We start from the raw sequence: 19,892 nt of genomic DNA, 5'->3' as shown, positions 1-19,892 counted from the left end.
GACTCTTCTGTGTTTGGGTTTTCTTAATGTTTTGATCTGTTGTCTTAGTAGTGATTTCATAGTTGTTGGAAAGTCTATTTTTAAAATTTTTTGAATTCCCCGGCTGTTCGATTCTATTATGTTTACAATTTAAAAACAATCCGATTTTTGTGTTTCGAATGATTTTTAGTGCTTTAATCTTTTCCATAAATGGATTTTTTTCGCTGGTGGAAAGTGTATTTTTTTAGGGTTAGCGTGATTACCCCAGCCCTATGACTCTGATTAGTTAGTTTACAAACTGACTGCTGTTTTAAACGTTACCTCGTGAAAGGTATACATTCTTTGATAAGAGTGATGATTACCCCAGCTCTTTGATTCGCAATGATTGCAATTAGTTCAAAATCTGAGGTTTGTGGTTCCCTAATATTTTGATCTGTTGTCTTAGTAGTGAATTGATAGTTGGTGGAAAGGCTATGTTTTTGGATTTAACAATTCCCCGTCTCTTCGATTCTGTTGTGGTTGCAATTTATAAACACTCCGATGTTTGTGTTTTAACTGATTTTTATTGCCTTCATCTTTTTCATAATGTGTTTTTGTTCACTGCCAGGAAGTGTAATTTTTAGGATTAACGTGATTACCCCAGTTCTCTGACTCGAATTAAGTTTTCAATCTAGTTTACAATATCACTGTGCTATTTTTAACCTTAGCTCGTGAAAAGTTTCGTGTTTGGATAAACGTGATAAATACCACAGCTCTTTGATTCCCAATGATTCCATTCAGTTCAAAATCTGACTCGACTGATTTTTAGTGCTTTCATCTTTTCCATAATTGGTGTTTGTTCACTGTTGGAGAGTAATTTTTACGATTAACGTTATTTACCCAGCTCATTGACTCTGAGTAAAGCTTAGTTTAAAATTTGACTGATCTGTTTTTAGCGTTAGCTCGTGAAAACAACTAGAGTTTTTGGATAAACGTGATGATTAGCCCAGCTCTTTGACTCCCAATGATTGCGATTAGTTCAAAATCTGACTCTTCTGTGTTTGGGGTTTCTTAATGATGTGATCTGTTGTCTTAGTAGTGATTTCTTAGTTGTTGGAAAGTCTATTTTTTAAATTTTTTGAATCCCCCGGCTGTTCGATTCTATTATGATTACAATTTAAAAACAATTCGACTTTTGTGTTTCAAATGATTTTTAGTGCTTTAATCTTTTCCATAAATGGATTTTGTTCGCTGGTCGAAAGTATAATTTTTATAGTTTGTTTACAAACTGACTGCTGTTTTCAACGGTATCTCGTGAAAATTAAACATTTTTTGATAAGCGTGATGATTTCCCCAGCTCTTCGATTCGCAATCATTGCAATTAGTTCAAAATCTGACATTTGCGGTTTCCTAATAATTTGATGTGTTGTCTTCGTAGTGATTTGATAGATGGTGGAAAGTCTAATTTTTTGAATTTAACAATTCGGTCTCGTCGATTCTGTTGTTACAATTTGAGAACAATTCGAATTTTGTGTTTCAACTGATTTTTAGTGCTTTAATCTTTTCCATAAATGGTTTTTTTCGCTGATGCAAAGTGTAATTTTTAGGACTAGCGTGATAACCCCAGCTCTATGACTCTGATTACAGTTAGTTAACAAACTGACTGCTGTTTTAACATTACCTCATGAAAGGTATACATTTTTTGATAAGCGTGATGATAACCCCAGCTCTTTGATTCTCAATGATTACAATTAGTTCAAAATCTGACGTTTTGGGTTTCTTAATGTCTTGATGTTGTCTTAGTAGTATTTTGATAGTAGGTGAAAAGTCTAATGTTTTTTTTTTGGCATTTTGAGTTCCCTTGGCTCTTTGATTAAATTATGATTTCAATTTGAAAACAATCTGAATTTTGTGTTTCGAAGTTTTTAGTGCTTTCGTCCTGTTCGTAATTGGTTTCTTTTAACTGGTGATTACCTCAGCTCTTTGACTCTGATTAAAGCGAAGTTAAAATCTGACTGCTGTCGACGGCCCAGTGATTTCAGCTGCGGCACGATTCTGCTATAACATTTCCTATCACATTTAGTAAAATATCTGAAATGTTTGTTCAGGGTTTTTTGCTTTCATCTGCTGCATTTTAATTGAGTCCCAATTATTTTTTTTCAAAATCTGACTCTTCTGTGTTTGGAGTTTCTTAATGTTTTGATCTGTTGTCTTAGTAGTGATTTCATAGTTGTTGGAAAGTCTCTTTTTTAAATTTTTTGAATCCCCCGGCTGTTCGATTCTATTTTGATTACAATTTAAAAACAATCCAATCCGTCTTTTGTGTTTCAAATGAATTTTAGTGCTTTAATCTTTTCCATAAATGGATTTTGTTCGCTGGTCGAAAGTGTAATTTTATAGTTTGTTTACAAACTGACTCCTGTTTTTAACGGTAACTCGTGAAAATTAAACATTTTTTGATAAGCGTGATGACTACCCCAGCTCTCTGATTCGCAATGATTGCAATTAGTTCAAAATCTGACGTTTGGGTTTTCCTAATATTTTGATCTGTTGTCTTAGTAGTGATTTGATAATTGGTGGAAAATCTAATTTTTCCCCGTCTCTTTGATTCTGTTGTGGTTACAATTTAAAAAAATCCGAATTTTGTGTTTCAACTGATTTTTAGTGCTTTAATCTTTTCCATAAATGGATTTTTTTCGCTGTTGCAAAGTGTAATTTTTAGGTCTAGCCTGATAACCCCAGCTCTATGACTCTGATTACAGTTAGTTAACAAACAGACTGCTGTTTTTAACGTTACCTCATAAAAGGTATACATTTTTTGATAAGCGTGATGATAACCCCAGCTCTTTGATTCCCAATGATAATATTTAGTTCAAAATCTGACGTTTGAGGTTTCTTAATGTTTTGGTCAGTTGTCGTGGTAGTGTTTTGATAGTTGGTGAAAAGTGTAGTATTTTTGGTTTTTTGAATTCCCTTGGCTCTTTAATTATATTAGGATTACAATTTGAAACCAATCCGACTTTTGTGTTTCCAGTGATTTTTAGTTCTTTCATCTTTTTCATAATTGGTTTCCTTTCACTGGTGATTACCTCAGCTCTTTGACTCTGATTGAAGATAGATTAAAATCTGACTGCTGTTGACTCAGCTCTTTGATTCGCAATGATTACAATTAGTTCAAAATCTGACGTTTGGGGTTTCCTTCTGTTTTGATCTGTTGTCTTAGTAGTATTATGATAGTTGGTGAAAAGTCTAATGTTTTTTGGCATTTTGAGTTCCCTTGGCTCTTTGATTAAATTATGATAACAATTTGAAAACAATCTGACTTTTGTGTTTCGAAGTTTTTAGTGCTTTCGTCCTGTTCGTAATTGGTTTATTAACTGATGATTACCTCAGCTCTTTGACTCTGATTAAAGCGAAGTTAATATCTGACTGCTGTTGACGGCTCATGGATTTCCTCTGCGGTATGATTCTGTTATAGCATGTATTTAAATGTCTGAAATGTTTGTTCAGAGTTTTGTGCTTTTATCTGCTGCTGTCGAGTCCCAATGATTACACTTTTTTTCAAAATCTGACTCTAATGTTTTTGGGTTTTCCTAATGTTTTGATCTGTTGTCTTAGTAGTGATTTGACAGTTGGTGAATAATCTAAATCATTTTGGCTTTTTGACTTCACCGGGCACTTCGATTCTATTTATTACAATTTAAAAACAATGCATTTTTTGTGATTCAATTGACTTTTAGTGCTATCATCTCCATAATTGGTTGTTGTTCACTGATGGACAGTTTAATTTTGAGGTTTAACGTTATTGCCCAGCTCTTTGACTCAAGTTAAAGTTGGTTTAAAATCCGACTGTGCGGTTTTGAGCGTTAGCTCGTGAAATTTAGTTTATGGATAAACGTGATGATTACCCAGCTCTCTGACTCCCAATGATTACAATTAGTTCAAAATCTGACTTCTGCGTTTGGGGTTTCTTAATCTTTTGATCTGTTGTCTTAGTAGTGTTTTAATAGTTGTTGAAAAGTCTATTTTATTTTTCTGAATCCCTCTGGCCCTTCGATTCTATTATGATTACAATTTAAAAACAAACCGACGTTGTGTTTCAACTGATTTTTAATGCTTAAATCTTTTCCATAAATGTATTTTGTTTGCTGATGGAAAGTGTAATTTTTAGGGCTAGCGTGAATACCCCAGCTCTATGACTCTGATTAGTTAGTTTACAATTTGACTGCTGTTTTAAACGTTACGTCTTGAAAGGTATACATTTTTTGATAAGCGTGATGATTACCCCAGCTCATTGATTCGCAATCATTGCAATTAGTTCAAAATCTGACATTTGCGGTTTCCTAATAATTTGATGTGTTGTCTTCGTAGTGATTTGATAGATGGTGGAAAGTTCATTTTTTTGAATTTAACAATTCGGTCTCGTCGATTTTGTTGTGGTTACAAATTAAAAACAATCCGACTTTTGTGTTTCAAATGATTTTTAGTGCTTTAATCTTTTCCATAAATGGATTTTGTTCGCTGGTCGAAAGTGTAACTTTTGTATTTAGCTTACAAACTGACTGCTGTTTTTAATGGTACCTCGTGAAAGCTATACATTTATTGATAAGCTTGATGACTGCCCCAGCTCTTTGATTCGCAATGATTGCAATTTGTTCAAAATCTGACGTTTTGGGTTTCTTAATGTCTTGATGTTGTCTTAGTAGTATTTTGATAGTAGGTGAAAAGTCTAATGTTTTTTTTTGGCATTTTGAGTTCCCTTGGCTCTTTGATCATAGTTGTTGGAAAGTCTCTTTTTTAAATTTTTTGAATCCCCCGGCTGTTCGATTCTATTTTGATTACAATTTAAAAACAATCCAATCCGTCTTTTGTGTTTCAAATGATTTTTAGTGCTTTAATCTTTTCCATAAATGGATTTTGTTCGCTGGTCGAAAGTGTAATTTTATAGTTTGTTTACAAACTGACTCCTGTTTTTAACGGTAACTCGTGAAAATTAAACATTTTTTGATAAGCGTGATGACTACCCCAGCTCTTTGATTCGCAATGATTGCAATTAGTTCAAAATCTGACGTTTGGGATTTCCTACTATTTTGATCTGTTGTCTTCGTAGTGGTTTGATAGTTGGTTGAAAATCTTTTTTTTTTGGATTTAACAATTTCCCGTCTCTTTGATTCTGTTGTGGTTACAATTTAAAAACATTCCGACATTTGTGTTTCAACTGATTTTTAGTGCTTTAATCTTTTCCTTAAATGGATTTTGTTCGCTGATGCAAAGTGTAATTTTTAGAGCTAGCGTGATAACCCCAGTTCTATGACTCTGATTACAGTTAGTTAACAAACTGACTGCTGTTTTTAACGTTAACTCGTGAAAGGTATACATTTTTTGATAAGCGTGATGATAACCCCACCTCTTTGATTCGCAATGATTACGATTAGTTCAAAGTCTGACGTTTGGGGTTTCTTAATGTTTTGATCTGTTGTCTTATTAGTTTTTTGTTAGTTGTTGAAAAGTCTTGGCATTTTGGCATTTTGAGTCTTGGTGTTTTTTGGCATTTTGAATTCCCTTGGCTCTTTGATTAAATTATGATTACAATTTGAAAACAATCTGACTTTTGTGTTTCGAAGTTTTTAGTGCTTTCGTCCTGTTCGTAATTGGTTTCTATTAACTGATGATTACCTCAGCTCTTTGACTCTGACTCCCAATGATTACAATTAGTTCAAAATCTGACTTCTGCGTTTGGGGTTTCTTAATCTTTTGATCTGTTGTCTTAGTAGTGTTTTTATAGTTGTTGAAAAGTCTATTTTATTTTTCTGAATCCCTCTGGCCCTTCGATTCTATTATGATCACAATTTAAAAACAAACCGACGTTGTGTTTCAACTGATTTTTAATGCTTAAATCTTTTCCATAAATGTATTTTGTTTGCTGATGGAAAGTGTAATTTTTAGGGCTAGCGTGAATACCCCAGCTCTATGACTCTGATTAGTTAGTTTACAATTTGACTGCTGTTTTAAACGTTACGTCTTGAAAGGTATACATTTTTTGATAAGCGTGATGATTACCCCAGCTCATTGATTCGCAATCATTGCAATTAGTTCAAAATCTGACATTTGCGGTTTCCTAATAATTTGATGTGTTGTCTTCGTAGTGATTTGATAGATGGTGGAAAGTCTATTTTTTTGAATTTAACAATTCGGTCTCGTCGATTTTGTTGTGGTTACAATTTAAAAACATTCCGACATTTGTGTTTCAACTGATTTTTAGTGCTTTAATCTTTTCCTTAAATGGATTTTGTTCGCTGATGCAAAGTGTAATTTTTAGGGCTAGCGTGATAACCCCAGTTCTATGACTCTGATTACAGTTAGTTAACAAACTGACTGCTGTTTTTAACGTTAACTCGTGAAAGGTATACATTTTTTGATAAGCGTGATGATAACCCCACCTCTTTGATTCGCAATGATTACGATTAGTTCAAAGTCTGACGTTTGGGGTTTCTTAATGTTTTGATCTGTTGTCTTAGTAGTTTTTTGTTAGTTGGTGAAAAGTCTTGGCATTTTGAGTCGTGGTGTTTTTTGGCATTTTGAATTCCCTTGGCTCTTTGATTAAATTATGATTACAATTTGAAAACAATCTGACTTTGGCGTTTCAAAGTTTTTAGTGCTTTCGTCCTGTTCGTAATTAGTTTCTATTAACTGGTGATTACCTCAGCTCTTTGACTCTGACTAAAGCGAAGTTAATATCTGACTGCTGTTGACGGCTCATGGATTTCCGCTGTGATATGATTCTGTTATAACATTTAATTAAATATCTGAAATGTTTGTTCAGTGTTTTTTTGCTTTCATTTGCTGCATATTAGTTGAGTCCCAATGATTATATATATTTTTTCAAAATCTGGCCCTAATGTTTCTGGGGTTTCATAATGTTTTGATCTGTTGTCTTAGTAGTGATTTGATAGTTTGTGAAAAGTCTAATGTTTTTTGGCTCTTTGATTAAATTATGATTACAATTTGAAAACAATCCGAATTTTGTGTTTCAAAGTTTTTTTAGTGCTTTCGTCATGTTCGTAATTGGTTTCTATTAACTTGTGATTACCTCAGATCTTTGTTTCTTATTAAATCGAAGTTAAAATCTGACTGCTGTTAGCGGCTCAGTGGTTTCCGCTGAGGTTTGATTCTGTTATATCAATTAGGTAAATATGAAATAATTGTTCTTTAGAGTTCATTAAGTGTCAGTTTTTTGCTTTCATTTGCTGCATATTAATTGAGTCCCAATTAGTACATTTTTTTTCAAAATCTGACCCTTCTGTGTTTGGGTTTTCTTAATGTTTTGATCTGTTGTCTTAGTTTTGATTTCATAGTTGTTGGAAAGTCTATTTTTTAAATTTTTGGAATCCCCCGGCTCTTCGATTCTATTATGATTACAATTTAAAAACAATCCGAGTTTTGTGTTTCAAATGATTTTTAGTACTTTAATATTTTCCATAAATGGATTTTGTGGGCTGGTCGAAAATGTAATTTTTATAGTTAGTTTAAAAACTGACTGCTCTTTTTAACTTTACCTCGTGAAAGCTATACATTTTTTGATAAGCTTGATGACTACCCCAGCTCTTCGATTCGCAATGATTGCATTTAGTTCAAAATCTGACATTTGCGGTTTCCTAATAATTTGATGTGTTGTCTTCGTAGTGATTTGATAGATGGTGGAAAGTCTAATTTTTTGAATTTAACAATTCGGTCTCGTCGATTCTGTTGTTACAAATTGAGAACAATTCGAATTTTGTGTTTCAACTGATTTTTAGTGCTTTAATCTTTACCATAAATGGTTTTTTTCGCTGATGCACAGTGTAATTTTTAGGACTAGCGTGATAACCCCAGCTCTATGACTCTGATTACAGTTAGTTAACAAACTGACTGCTGTTTTATTTTTACCTCATGAAAGGTATACATTTTTTGATAAGCGTGATGATAACCCCAGCTCTTTGATTCGCAATGATTACAATTAGTTCAAAATCTGACGTTTGGGGTTTCTTAATGTCTTGATGTTGTCTTAGTAGTATTTTGATAGTTGGTGAAAAGTCGAATGTTTTTTTGGCATTTTGAGTTCCCTTGGCTCTTTGATTAAATTATGATTTCAATTTGAAAACAATCTGAATTTTGTGTTTCGAAGTTTTTAGTGCTTTCGTCCTGTTCGTAATTGGTTTCTATTAACTGATGATTACCTTAGCTCTTTGACTCTGATTAAAGCGAAGTCAAAATCTGACTGCTGTTGACGGCTCAGTGGTCTCCTCTGTGGTATGATTCTGTTATAACATTTAGTTAAATATCTGAAATGTTTGTTCAGAATTTTGTGCTTTCATCTGCTGCATATTAGTTGAGTCTCAATGATTACTTTTTTTCAAAATCTGACCCTAATGTTTTTGGGGTTTCCTAATGTTTTGATCTGTTGTCTAAGTAGTGATTTGATAATTGGTAAAAAGTGTAATGTTTTTTGGCATTTTGAGTTCCCTTGGTTCTTTGATTAAATTATTATTTCAATTTGAAAACAATCTGAATTTTGTGTTTCAAAGTTTTTAGTGCTTTCGTCCTGTTCGTAATTGGTTTCTATTAACTGGTGATTACCTCAGCTCTTTGACTCTGCTTAAAGCGAAGTTAAAATCTGACTGCTGTTGACGGCTCAGTGGTTTCCTCTGCGGTATGAATCTGTTATAACATTTAGTTAAATATCTGAAATGTTTGTTCAGAGTTTTGTGCTTTCATCTGCTGCATAATAGTTGAGTCTCAATGATTACACTTTTTTCAAAATGTGACCCTAATGTTTTTGGGGTTTCCTAATGTTTTGATCTGTTGTCTTAGTAGTGATTTGATAGTTGGTGAAAAGTCTAAATCTTTTTTGTTTTTTGACTTCCCCGGCTTTTCGATTCTCTTTATTACAATTTAAAAACAATGCGACTTTTGTGATTCAATTGACTTTTAGTGCTATCATCTCCATAATTGGTTTTTGTTCACTGGTGGACAGTTTAATTTTGGTTTAACTTTATTGTCCTGCTCTTTGACTCAGGTTAAAGTTGGTTTAAGATCCGACTGTGCTGTTTTGAGCGTTAGCTCTTGAAATTTAGTTTTTGGATAAACGTGATGATTACCCCGGCTCTCTGACTCGCAATGATTACAATTAGTTCAAAATCTGACTTCTGTTTTTGGGGATTGCTTAATCTTTTGATCTGTTGTCTTAGTAGTGTTTTGATAATTGTTGAAAAGTCTATTTTATTTTTCTGAATCCCTCTGGCTCTTCGATTCTATTATGATTACAATTTAAAAACAAATCCGACTTTGTGTTTCAACTGATTTTTAGTGCTTAAATCTTTTCCATAAATGGATTTTGTTTGCTGATGGAAAGTGTAATTTTTAGGGCTAGCGTGATTACCCCAGCTCTATGACTCTGATTACAGTTATTTTAAAAACTGACTGCTGTTTTTAAATTTGGCTCGTGAAAGGTATACATTTTTTGATGAGAGTGATGATTACCCCAGCTCTTTGATTCGCAATGATTACGATTAGTTCAAAGTCTGACGTTTGGGGTTTCTTAATGTTTTGATCTGTTGTCTTATTAGTTTTTTGTTAGTTGTTGAAAAGTCTTGGCATTTTGGCATTTTGAGTCTTGGTGTTTTTTGGCATTTTGAATTCCCTTGGCTCTTTGATTAAATTATGATTACAATTTGAAAACAATCTGACTTTTGTGTTTCGAAGTTTTTAGTGCTTTCGTCCTGTTCGTAATTGGTTTCTATTAACTGATGATTACCTCAGCTCTTTGACTCTGACTCCCAATGATTACAATTAGTTCAAAATCTGACTTCTGCGTTTGGGGTTTCTTAATCTTTTGATCTGTTGTCTTAGTAGTGTTTTTATAGTTGTTGAAAAGTCTATTTTATTTTTCTGAATCCCTCTGGCCCTTCGATTCTATTATGATCACAATTTAAAAACAAACCGACGTTGTGTTTCAACTGATTTTTAATGCTTAAATCTTTTCCATAAATGTATTTTGTTTGCTGATGGAAAGTGTAATTTTTAGGGCTAGCGTGAATACCCCAGCTCTATGACTCTGATTAGTTAGTTTACAATTTGACTGCTGTTTTAAACGTTACGTCTTGAAAGGTATACATTTTTTGATAAGCGTGATGATTACCCCAGCTCATTGATTCGCAATGATTACAATTAGTTCAAAATCTGACGTTTGGTGTTTCTTAATGTTTGATCTGTTGTCTTAGTAGTGATTTGATAGTTGGTGAAATGTCTAATGTTTTTTGGCTCTTTGATTAAATTATGATTACAATTTGAAAACAATCCGAGTTTTGTATTTCAAAGTTTTTTAGTGCTTTTCTCCTGTTTGTAATTGGTTTCTATTAACTGGTGATTACCCCAGCTCTTTGGCTCTGATTAAAGCGAAGTTAAAATCTGACTGCTGTTGGCGGCTCAGTAATTTCCGCTGCGGTATGATTCCATTATAACAATTAGTTAAATATCTGAAATGTTTGTTCAGAGTTTTTTGCTTTCATTTGCTGCCTAGTAGTTGAGTCCCGATGATTATATATATTTTTTCAAAATCTGACCCTAATGTTTTTGGGGTTTCCTAATATTTTGATCTGTTGTCTTAGTAGTGATTTGATAGTTGGTGAAAAGTCTAATGTTTTTTTGACTTTGATTAAATTATGATTACAATTTGAAAACAATCCGAGTTTTGTGTTCCAACGTTTTTTAGTGCTTTCGTCATGTTCGTAATTGGTTTCTATTAACTTGTGATTACCTCAGCTCTTTGTTTCTTATTAAATCGAAGTTAAAATCTGATTGCGGTTAGCGGTTCAGTGATTTCCGCTGAGGTTTGATTCTGTTATAACAATTAGCTAAATATGAAATAATTGTTCATTAGAGTTCATTAAGTGTCAGAGTTTTTTGCTTTCATCTGCTGCATATTAGTTGAGTGCCAATGATTACAATTAGTTCCAAATTTGACATCTGTTTTTGGGGGTTTCTTAATCTTTTGTTCTGTTGTCTTAGTAGTGTTTTGATAATTGTTGAGAAGTCTATTTTATTTTTCTGAGTCCCTCTGGCTCTTCGATTCTATTATGATTACAATTTAAAAACAATCTGACTTTGTTTCAACTGATTTTTAGTGCTCAAATGTTTTCCATAAATGGATTTTGTTTGCTGATGGAAAGTGTAATTTTTAGGGCTAGCGTGATTACGCCTGCTCTATGACTCCTGATTACAGTTAGTTTAAAAACTGACTGCTGTTTTTAAAGTTGGCTCGTGAAAGGTATACATTTTTTGATGAGAGTGATGATTACCCCAGCTCTTTGATTCGCAATGATTATAATTAGTTCAAAATCTGACGTTTGGTGTTTCTTTATGTTTTGGATCTTTTGTCTTAGTAGTGATTTGATAGTTGGTGAAAAGTCTAATGTTTTTTGGCTCTTTGATTAAATTATGATTACAATTTGAAAACAATCCGAGTTTTGTATTTCAAAGTTTTTTAGTGCTTTCGTCCTGTTCGTAATTGGTTTCTATTAACTGGTGATTACCCCAGCTCTTTGGCTCTGATTAAAGCGAAGTTAAAATCTGACTGCTGTTGGCGGCTCAGTAATTTCCGCTGCGGTATGATTCCATTATAACAATTAGTTAAATATCTGAAATGTTTGTTCAGAGTTTTTTTGCTTTCATTTGCTGCCTATTAGTTGAATCCCGATGATTATATATAATTTTTAAAAATCTGACTCTAATGTTTTTGGGGTTTCCTAATATTTTGATCTGTTGTCTTAGTAGTGATTTGATGGTTGGTGAAAAGTCTAATGTTTTTTTGACTCTTTGATTAAATTATGATTACAATTTGAAAACAATCCGAGTTTTGTGTTTCAACGTTTTTTAGTGCTTTCGTCATGTTCGTAATTGCTTTCTATTAACTTGTGATTACCTCAGCTCTTTGTTTCTTATTAAATCGAAGTTAAAATCTGACTGCGGTTAGCGGCTCAGTGATTTCCGCTGAGGTTTGATTCTGTTAACAATTAGCTAAATATGAAATAATTGTTCATTAGAGTTCATTAAGTGTCAGAGTTTTTTGCTTTCATCTGCTGCATATTAGTTGAGTGCCAATGATTACAATTAGTTCCAAATTTGACATCTGTTTTTGGGGGTTTCTTAATCTTTTGTTCTGTTGTCTTAGTAGTGTTTTGATAATTGTTGAGAAGTCTATTTTATTTTTCTGAGTCCCTCTGGCTCTTCGATTCTATTATGATTACAATTTAAAAACAATCTGACTTTGTTTCAACTGATTTTTAGTGCTCAAATATTTTCCATAAATGGATTTTGTTTGCTGATGGAAAGTGTAATTTTTAGGGCTAGCGTGATTACGCCTGCTCTATGACTCCTGATTACAGTTAGTTTAACAACTGACTGCTGTTTTTAAAGTTGGCTCGTGAAAGGTATACATTTTTTGATGAGAGTGATGATTACCCCAGCTCTTTGATTCGCAATGATTACAATTAGTTCAAAATCTGACGTTTGGTGTTTCTTAATGTTTTGGATCTTTTGTCTTAGTAGTGATTCGATAGTTTGTGAAAAGTCTAATGTTTTTTGGCTCTTTGTTTAAATTATGATTACAATTTGAAAACAATCCGAGTTTTGTATTTCAAAGTTTTTTAGTGCTTTTCTCCTGTTTGTAATTGGTTTCTATTAACTGGCGATTACCCCAGCTCTTTGGCTCTGATTAAAGCGAAGTTAAAATCTGACTGCTGTTGGCGGCTCAGTAATTTCCGCTGCGGTATGATTCCATTATAACAATTAGTTAAATATCTGAAATGTTTGTTCAGAGTTTTTTGCTTTCATTTGCTGCCTAGTAGTTGAGTCCCGATGATTATATATTTTTTCAAAATCTGACCCTAATGTTTTTGGGGTTTCCTAATATTTTGATCTGTTGTCTTAGTAGTGATTTGATAGTTGGTGAAAAGTCTAATGTTTTTTTTGACTTTGATTAAATTATGATTACAATTTGAAAACAATCCGAGTTTTGTGTTCCAACGTTTTTTAGTGCTTTCGTCATGTTCGTAATTGGTTTCTATTAACTTGTGATCACCTCAGCTCTTTGTTTCTTATTAAATCGAAGTTAAAATCTGATTGCAGTTAGCGGTTCAGTGATTTCCGCTGAGGTTTGATTCTGTTATAACAATTAGCTAAATATGAAATAATTGTTCATTAGAGTTCATTAAGTGTCAGAGTTTTTTTGCTTTCATCTGCTGCATATTAGTTGAGTGCCAATGATTAAAATTAGTTCCAAATTTGACATCTGTTTTTGGGGGTTTCTTAATCTTTTGTTCTGTTGTCTTAGTAGTGTTTTGATAATTGTTGAGAAGTCTATTTTATTTTTCTGAGTCCCTCTGGCTCTTCGATTCTATTATGATTACAATTTAAAAACAATCTGACTTTGTTTCAACTGATTTTTAGTGCTCAAATCTTTTCCATAAATGGATTTTGTTTGCTGATGGAAAGTGTAATTTTTAGGGCTAGCGTGATTACGCCTGCTCTATGACTCCTGATTACAGTTAGTTTAACAACTGACTGCTGTTTTTAAAGTTGGCTCGTGAAAGGTATACATTTTTTGATGAGAGTGATGATTACCCCAGCTCTTTGATTCGCAATGATTATAATTAGTTCAAAATCTGACGTTTGGTGTTTCTTTATGTTTTGGATCTTTTGTCTTAGTAGTGATTTGATAGTTGGTGAAAAGTCTAATGTTTTTTGGCTCTTTGATTAAATTATGATTACAATTTGAAAACAATCCGAGTTTTGTATTTCAAAGTTTTTTAGTGCTTTCGTCCTGTTCGTAATTGGTTTCTATTAACTGGTGATTACCCCAGCTCTTTGGCTCTGATTAAAGCGAAGTTAAAATCTGACTGCTGTTGGCGGCTCAGTAATTTCCGCTGCGGTATGATTCCATTATAACAATTAGTCAAATATCTGAAATGTTTGTTCAGAGTTTTTTGCTTTCATCTGCTGCATATTAGTTGAGTCCCAATGATTATATATATTTTTTTCAAAATCTCCCCCTAATGTTTTTGGGGTTTCCTAATGTTTTGATCTGTTGTCTTAGTAGTGATTTGATAGTTGGTGAAAAGTCTAACGTTTTTTGGCTCCTTGATTAAATTATGATTACAATTTGAAAAGAATCCGACTTTTGTGTTTCAAAGTTTTTTAGTGCTTTCGTCATGTTCGTAATTGGTTTCTATTAACTTGTGATTACCTCAGCTCTTTGTTTCTTATTAAATCGAAGTTAAATTCTGACTCCTGTTAGCGGCTCAGTGATTTCCGCTGAGGTTTGGTTCTGTTATATCAATTAGGTAATTATGGAATAGTTGTTCATTAGAGTTCATTAAGTGTCAGAGTTTTTTTGCTTTCATCTGCTGCATATTAGTTGAGTCCCAATGATTACAATTATTTCAAAATCCAACTCTAATGTTTTTTGGGGTTTCCTAATGTTTTGATCTGTTGTCTTAGTAGTGATTTGATAGTTGGTGAAAAGTCTAAATCTTTTTTGGTTTTTTGACTCCCCGGCACTTCGATTCTATTTATTACATTTTAAAAACAATGCGACTTTTGTGATTCAATTGACTTTTAGTGCTACCATCTCCATAATTGGTTTTTGTTCACTGGTGGACAGTTTAATTTTGAGGTTTAACGTTATTGCCCAGCTCTTTGACTCAGGTTAAAGTTGGTTTAAAATCCGACTGTGCTGTTTTAAGCGTTAGCTCGTGAAAACTAGTTTTTGGATGAACGTGATGATTACCCCATCTAACTCATCTGTTTTTGGGGTTTCCTAATGTTTTGATCTGCTGTCTTAGTAGTAATTTCATAGTTGATGAAATCTGATTTTTTGGGTTTGTGATTTTCCCGGATCTTCAATTCTGTATTGATTGCAATTAAAAAAAATCCTACTTGTGTTTCAACTGATTTTTAGTGCTTTCATCTTTTCTGTAATGGGTTTTTGTTCACTGCCAGAAAGTAGTGTTTTGATAGTTTTTGAAAAGGCCATTTTTTTTGGTTTTGTGATTCCCCCGGCTCTTCGATTTTGTCAAGATTACAGTTTAAAAACAACGCAGCTTTTGTGTTTCAACTGAGTTTTTAGTGCTTTCCTCTTTGCCATAATTGGATAGTGTTCGCTGGTGTAAAGCGTAGATTTTAGTATTTACTTGATTACCCCAGCTCTATGACTCTGATTATAGTTAGTTTTCAAACTGACTGTGCTGTTTTTAACGTTAACTTGTGAAAGGTATACATTTTTTGATAAGTGTGATGATTACTCCAGCTCTTTGATTCCCAATGATAACATTTAGTTCAAAATCTGACCTTTGAGGTTTCTTAATGTTTTGATCTGTTGTCTTGGTAGTTTTTTGATAGTTGGTGAAAAGTCTAGTGTTTTTGGTTTTTTTGAATTCTCTCGGCTCTTTAATTATATTAGGATTACAATTTGAAAACAATCCGACTTTTGTTTTTCCAGCGATTTTTAGTGCTTTCATCTTTTTCGTAATTGGTTTCCTTTCGCTGGTGATTACCTCAGCTCTTTGACTCTCATTGAAGATAGATTAAAATCTGACTGCTGTTGACGGCTCAGTGTTTTCCGCGGAGGTTTGATTGTTATAACAATTAGTTAAAAGTCTGAAATGTTTGTTCTGGTTTTGTTTTTGCTTTCATCTTCTGCTTATCAGTTTTTTGTTAGCATGTGAAAATTGTAAGTTTCAGGTTCAACATGATAAGTACCCAAGCACTTTGAATCCCGTATGGTTACAGTGTATTTCTGAGGTTTAACGTTTTTGCCCAGCTCTTTGTCTCCGGTTATAGTTGTTTTAAAATCTGACTGTGCTGTTTTTAGCGTTAGCTCGTAAAAACTAATTTTTGGATGAACATGATGATTACCCCAGCCCGCTGACTCCCAATGGTTACAATTAGTTCAAAATCTAACTCTTCGTTTTTTGGAGTTTCCTAATGTTTTGATCTGTTGTCTTTGTAGTAGTTTCATAGTTGATGAAATCTGATTTTTTGGGTTTGTGATTTTCCGGATCTTCAATTCTGTATTGATTGCAATTAAAAAAAATCCTGCTTGTGTTTCAACTGATTTTTAGGGCTTTCGTCTTTTCTGTAATAGGTTTTTGTTCACTGCCAGAATGTAGTGTTTTGATAGTTTTCGAAAAGGCCATTTTTTTGGTTTTGTGATTCCCCCGGCTCTTTGATTTTGTCAAGATTACAGTTTAAAAACAACGCAGCTTTTGTGTTTCAACTGAGTTTTGAGTGTTTTCATCTTTGCTATAATTGGATAGTGTTCGCTAGTGGAAATTGTAAATTTTTAGTATTTACTTGATTACCCCAGCTCTATGACTCTGATTATAGTTAGTTTTCAAACTAACTGTGCTGTTTTTAACGTTAACATGTGAAAGGTATACATTTTTTGATAAGTGTGATGATTACCCCAGCTCTTTGATTCTCAATGATAATATTTAGTTCAAAATCTGACGTTTGCGGTTTCTTAATGTTTTGGTCAGTTGTCGTGGTAGTGTTTTGTTAGTTGGTGAAAAGTCTAGTATTTTTGGTTTTTTGAATTCCCTTGGCTCTTTAATTATATTAGGATTACAATTTGAAACCAATCCGACTTTTTTGTTTCCAGTGATTTTTAGTGCTTTCATCTTTTTCATAATTGGTTTCCTTTCACTGGTGATTACCTCAGCTCTTTGACTCTGATTGAAAATAGATTAAAATCTGACTGCTGTTGACGGCTCAGTAATTTCTGCGGAGGTTTGATTGTTATAACAATTAGTTAAAAGTCTGAAATGTTTGTTCAGGGTTTTTTGCTTTCATCTTCTGCTTATTAGTTTTTTGTTAGCTTGTGAAAATTGTAAGTTTTATGTTCAATATGATGGGTACCCAAGCACTTTGAATCCCGTATGGTTACAATTAGTTAATAATCTGACTGATTGTTTTTGAGGTTTCTTAATGTTTTGATCTTTTGTCTGAGTGGTATTGTGATAGTTGTCGACAATTGTATTTTTAAACACTGTGATCTCTGCGGCACTTTGAGTCTTTCATGATTAACTCTAGTTGACAATCTGACTTTTGTGTTTCAGGGTTTTTAAAGCGTTTATTATCTGCATAGTTGGATTTTGTTAGCTGTTGGAAAGTAGAGTTTTCAGTATTAAAATTTTATTTTTCACAGCTCTTCAAATCCCGTATGATTACAACTATTCGAAAATCGACTGCTGTTTTTGAGGTTTCGTATTGTTTAGATCTTTTGTATTTTGATCTTTGGTGAAGATTCTTTTTTTCGAAGATGTGATTTCCGCGTCACTTGTATTCTTTTATGATTACATATAGTTGAAAATCTGATTTTTGTGTTTCAGAGTTTTTTTTAATGTATGCGTCTTCTACATAATTGGTTGTTTAGCTGGTCAAAAGCATAAATTTTCACATTAACGATATGATATTTTCCCCAGCTCCTCTACTCAAGTGTGTTTGCAGTTAGATTAAAATAACTGTTTCTTTTTGGGGATTTTTAGATTTTGATCTGTCGTCTGATTGCTGTTTTGATATTTGGCCAAAAACGTTTTTTGCTTTAACTTTTTTTTCTCGTTGATTCTACGACGTTTTTACTTAGGTTTAATCTCATTTGAAGAATTTATTTGTTAGCTCTTGAAGTGTTTGAGTTGAAAGAGTTACGTGATTAGTTTGCTCAGCTCCGATTCACTTGAAACTACAACTAGTTGTAATTCTGATATGTGGTTTTTGGATATGTTGATACTTTGATTTGCTGTTCAATTAAAATATGGGATGAAAGTTATCATTTATCCGGCAATTTGATTCTTTTACATTCTTTTTCATTCTTGAAATATATGCGTTTTTGCAGAGAGTCACATTTTGTCACAACATTCCATTTCGGGTTTTTCCTGGAATATTCGAGGCTTCTCAGCCGCGATCACTTATTTGGCCAGGTCTCTACAACCATGCAAAGTTACAAGCTCTCGTAACGGATAGTTGTTGAAATATGACTTGCCCGATTTCGCCTTTACCGTAAAATTTGTTGGCCCCGTTTTGGGTCAATGACCACTTAGAACCTCCAAATTTATCAGTGTGGCAAATAGTCACTCTCTAGAGTTGATTTACGATACAACTGACTGTTTGGAGCCATAATAATACCCATCATGGGTGACGAGAAATGGTTTTGAATTATAGTTAGGGCTAAGGATTTTTTTTGGCCAGTTCTCCATAAATATTCTGTGACTCGATTATGATTACAATTCGTTGAAAATCTGACTTTTCTAGTTTAAGGTTTAATATTTTGATGTGTTGTCTGATTCGTGTTTTGATAGTTGGCGAAAAGTAATTTTTTTCGCATAATGTGATGATTTTGCCAGTTCTTGATTCTATCATGATTACATTTTTAAAAGAAATCGGATTCTTGTGCTTCAGGGGTTTTTCATTGTTTTCTTTTTCAGCATAGTTGGTAATTGTTAGCTGGTTAAAAACCTCAGTTTTAGAATTATAATGGTGTCCCCAGCTCTTTGACCCAAGTATGATTACATATATTCTGATTGGTGTTCGGATAGTTGGTTAAAGTAAAAATTTTTGGCTTAGTGATGATATCTCCAGCTTTTTATTCTTTTATGATTACAGTAAGTGGAAAATCTGACTTTTGTGTTTCCGAGGATTCGAATGCTTTAATCTTCTGAATAAATTTGATTTTGTTAGATGGTGAAAAGGATAGATTTTCGGCTTTTTGATAATTTCCCCAGCTCTTTGATGCTATTATGATTACAATTTTTTTCAGTTCGTACAATTCTGTTTTTTTCTTTCAGTGGTTTTTAATGGTTTCTTCTGCAGAATTTGTCGAATTTGCTAGCTGTTGAAAAGTTTGACTTTGAGGATTAAGGCGATTTTGCTCAGCTCTTTGTAATAAACTTGTTAGTTTGTCTTCAGGTACCTGTCTTTTCTTGGGATTGGACGTGATGCATGTAAATTTGGTTACATTGTGAGCACCTGTCGCAACCAATTCATTTGCCACGTTCTTCACTGTCCAGAATCTGCTGGTCCATTGGCCAAGTCTGTGGAGTCAGCTTGCAAGGTCAGTAGAACTAGAAATGTTTCGTGAACCACTCACCTGCGAATTTCAAAATGCCAGATCTCTGCACTGCCAGAAAATTACAATTTTTGTCTTTCGAGCAACGTTACTTGACTCTGCAGAAGTCGCTTCGAACCATATCTGGAAAGGCTGTGTGGATCTCGATTAATGTCAGATTTTCAAAGTGATTTCATCAGAGTCACGCAACTTAAGCTTAATTTCCGTGAAACCCATAGACTTTCAAATTTAAAAAGTTGATTGTTATATGGAACCTGATGGTTATAACATTTAGGAAGCTGGTAAGATGGGAGGGATTGACAGCATATACGGAATTCAATTAGTATGCCTCCAAGTTAAAGAATAAATCAAATTTTCAGTTGGAAGTTTGTAAAAGGCTGATGTGAGATGTCCCTAGTAAAGCACGAATTGATAACTTGCAAAGATCTTGCAAGATTTTGAATTCACTTGGAATACGATGCTATATAATTTTTCGAAACAGAATTTTAAAAACAAAAATTACTTCAGTTTAAGAAACCTCTAAAGCCAAAATTTGTAGTACATTTTTTGTCGAAATTTTTTAGTGGTGAAATACACTATAATTGAAGTTAATGAACTAATTCATAATAGTAATTTAGAAATATTTTCTGCTGGTTATTTGGTACTGGTAGTAAGTTTTGGTTAAATTGTTCATATCCAAGTAGCTCTTGAAACTGAAATGCTAATCTCGGAGAAAAAATTAAATTTCCTTCCGAATGAATTCAAAATCTTGCAAGATTCTTGCAAGTTATGAATT

At 33.2% G+C, this 19,892-nt stretch overlaps 2 protein-coding genes across 3 annotated transcripts in view; both read left to right on the top strand.

Moving 5' to 3' along the window:
- LOC142337663 (uncharacterized) overlaps positions 1–19,892 on the top strand; it is a 454,746-nt gene that overhangs the window by 152,788 nt on the left and 282,066 nt on the right. The gene's annotated exons all lie outside the window — the stretch shown is intronic.
- The window catches only part of LOC142337681 (amyloid beta precursor protein binding family B member 2-like), a 55,161-nt gene that overhangs the window by 30,030 nt on the left and 5,239 nt on the right, over positions 1–19,892 (top strand). For both annotated transcript variants that reach the window (XM_075387130.1, XM_075387121.1), the window contains exon 3: positions 18,958–19,102. In XM_075387130.1, the coding sequence (XP_075243245.1) occupies positions 18,958–19,102 (145 nt within the window). The remainder of the gene's footprint in view (positions 1–18,957; positions 19,103–19,892) is intronic.

The sequence above is a fragment of the Convolutriloba macropyga genome, chromosome 1 (genome assembly GCF_964194025.1).
Source record: "Convolutriloba macropyga chromosome 1, txConMacr16.3, whole genome shotgun sequence".
Classification (NCBI taxonomy): Eukaryota; Metazoa; Xenacoelomorpha; order Acoela; family Convolutidae; genus Convolutriloba; species Convolutriloba macropyga.
Note: the sequence above shows the minus strand (reverse complement) of the source record. Positions and strands in the feature narration are given on the sequence as shown.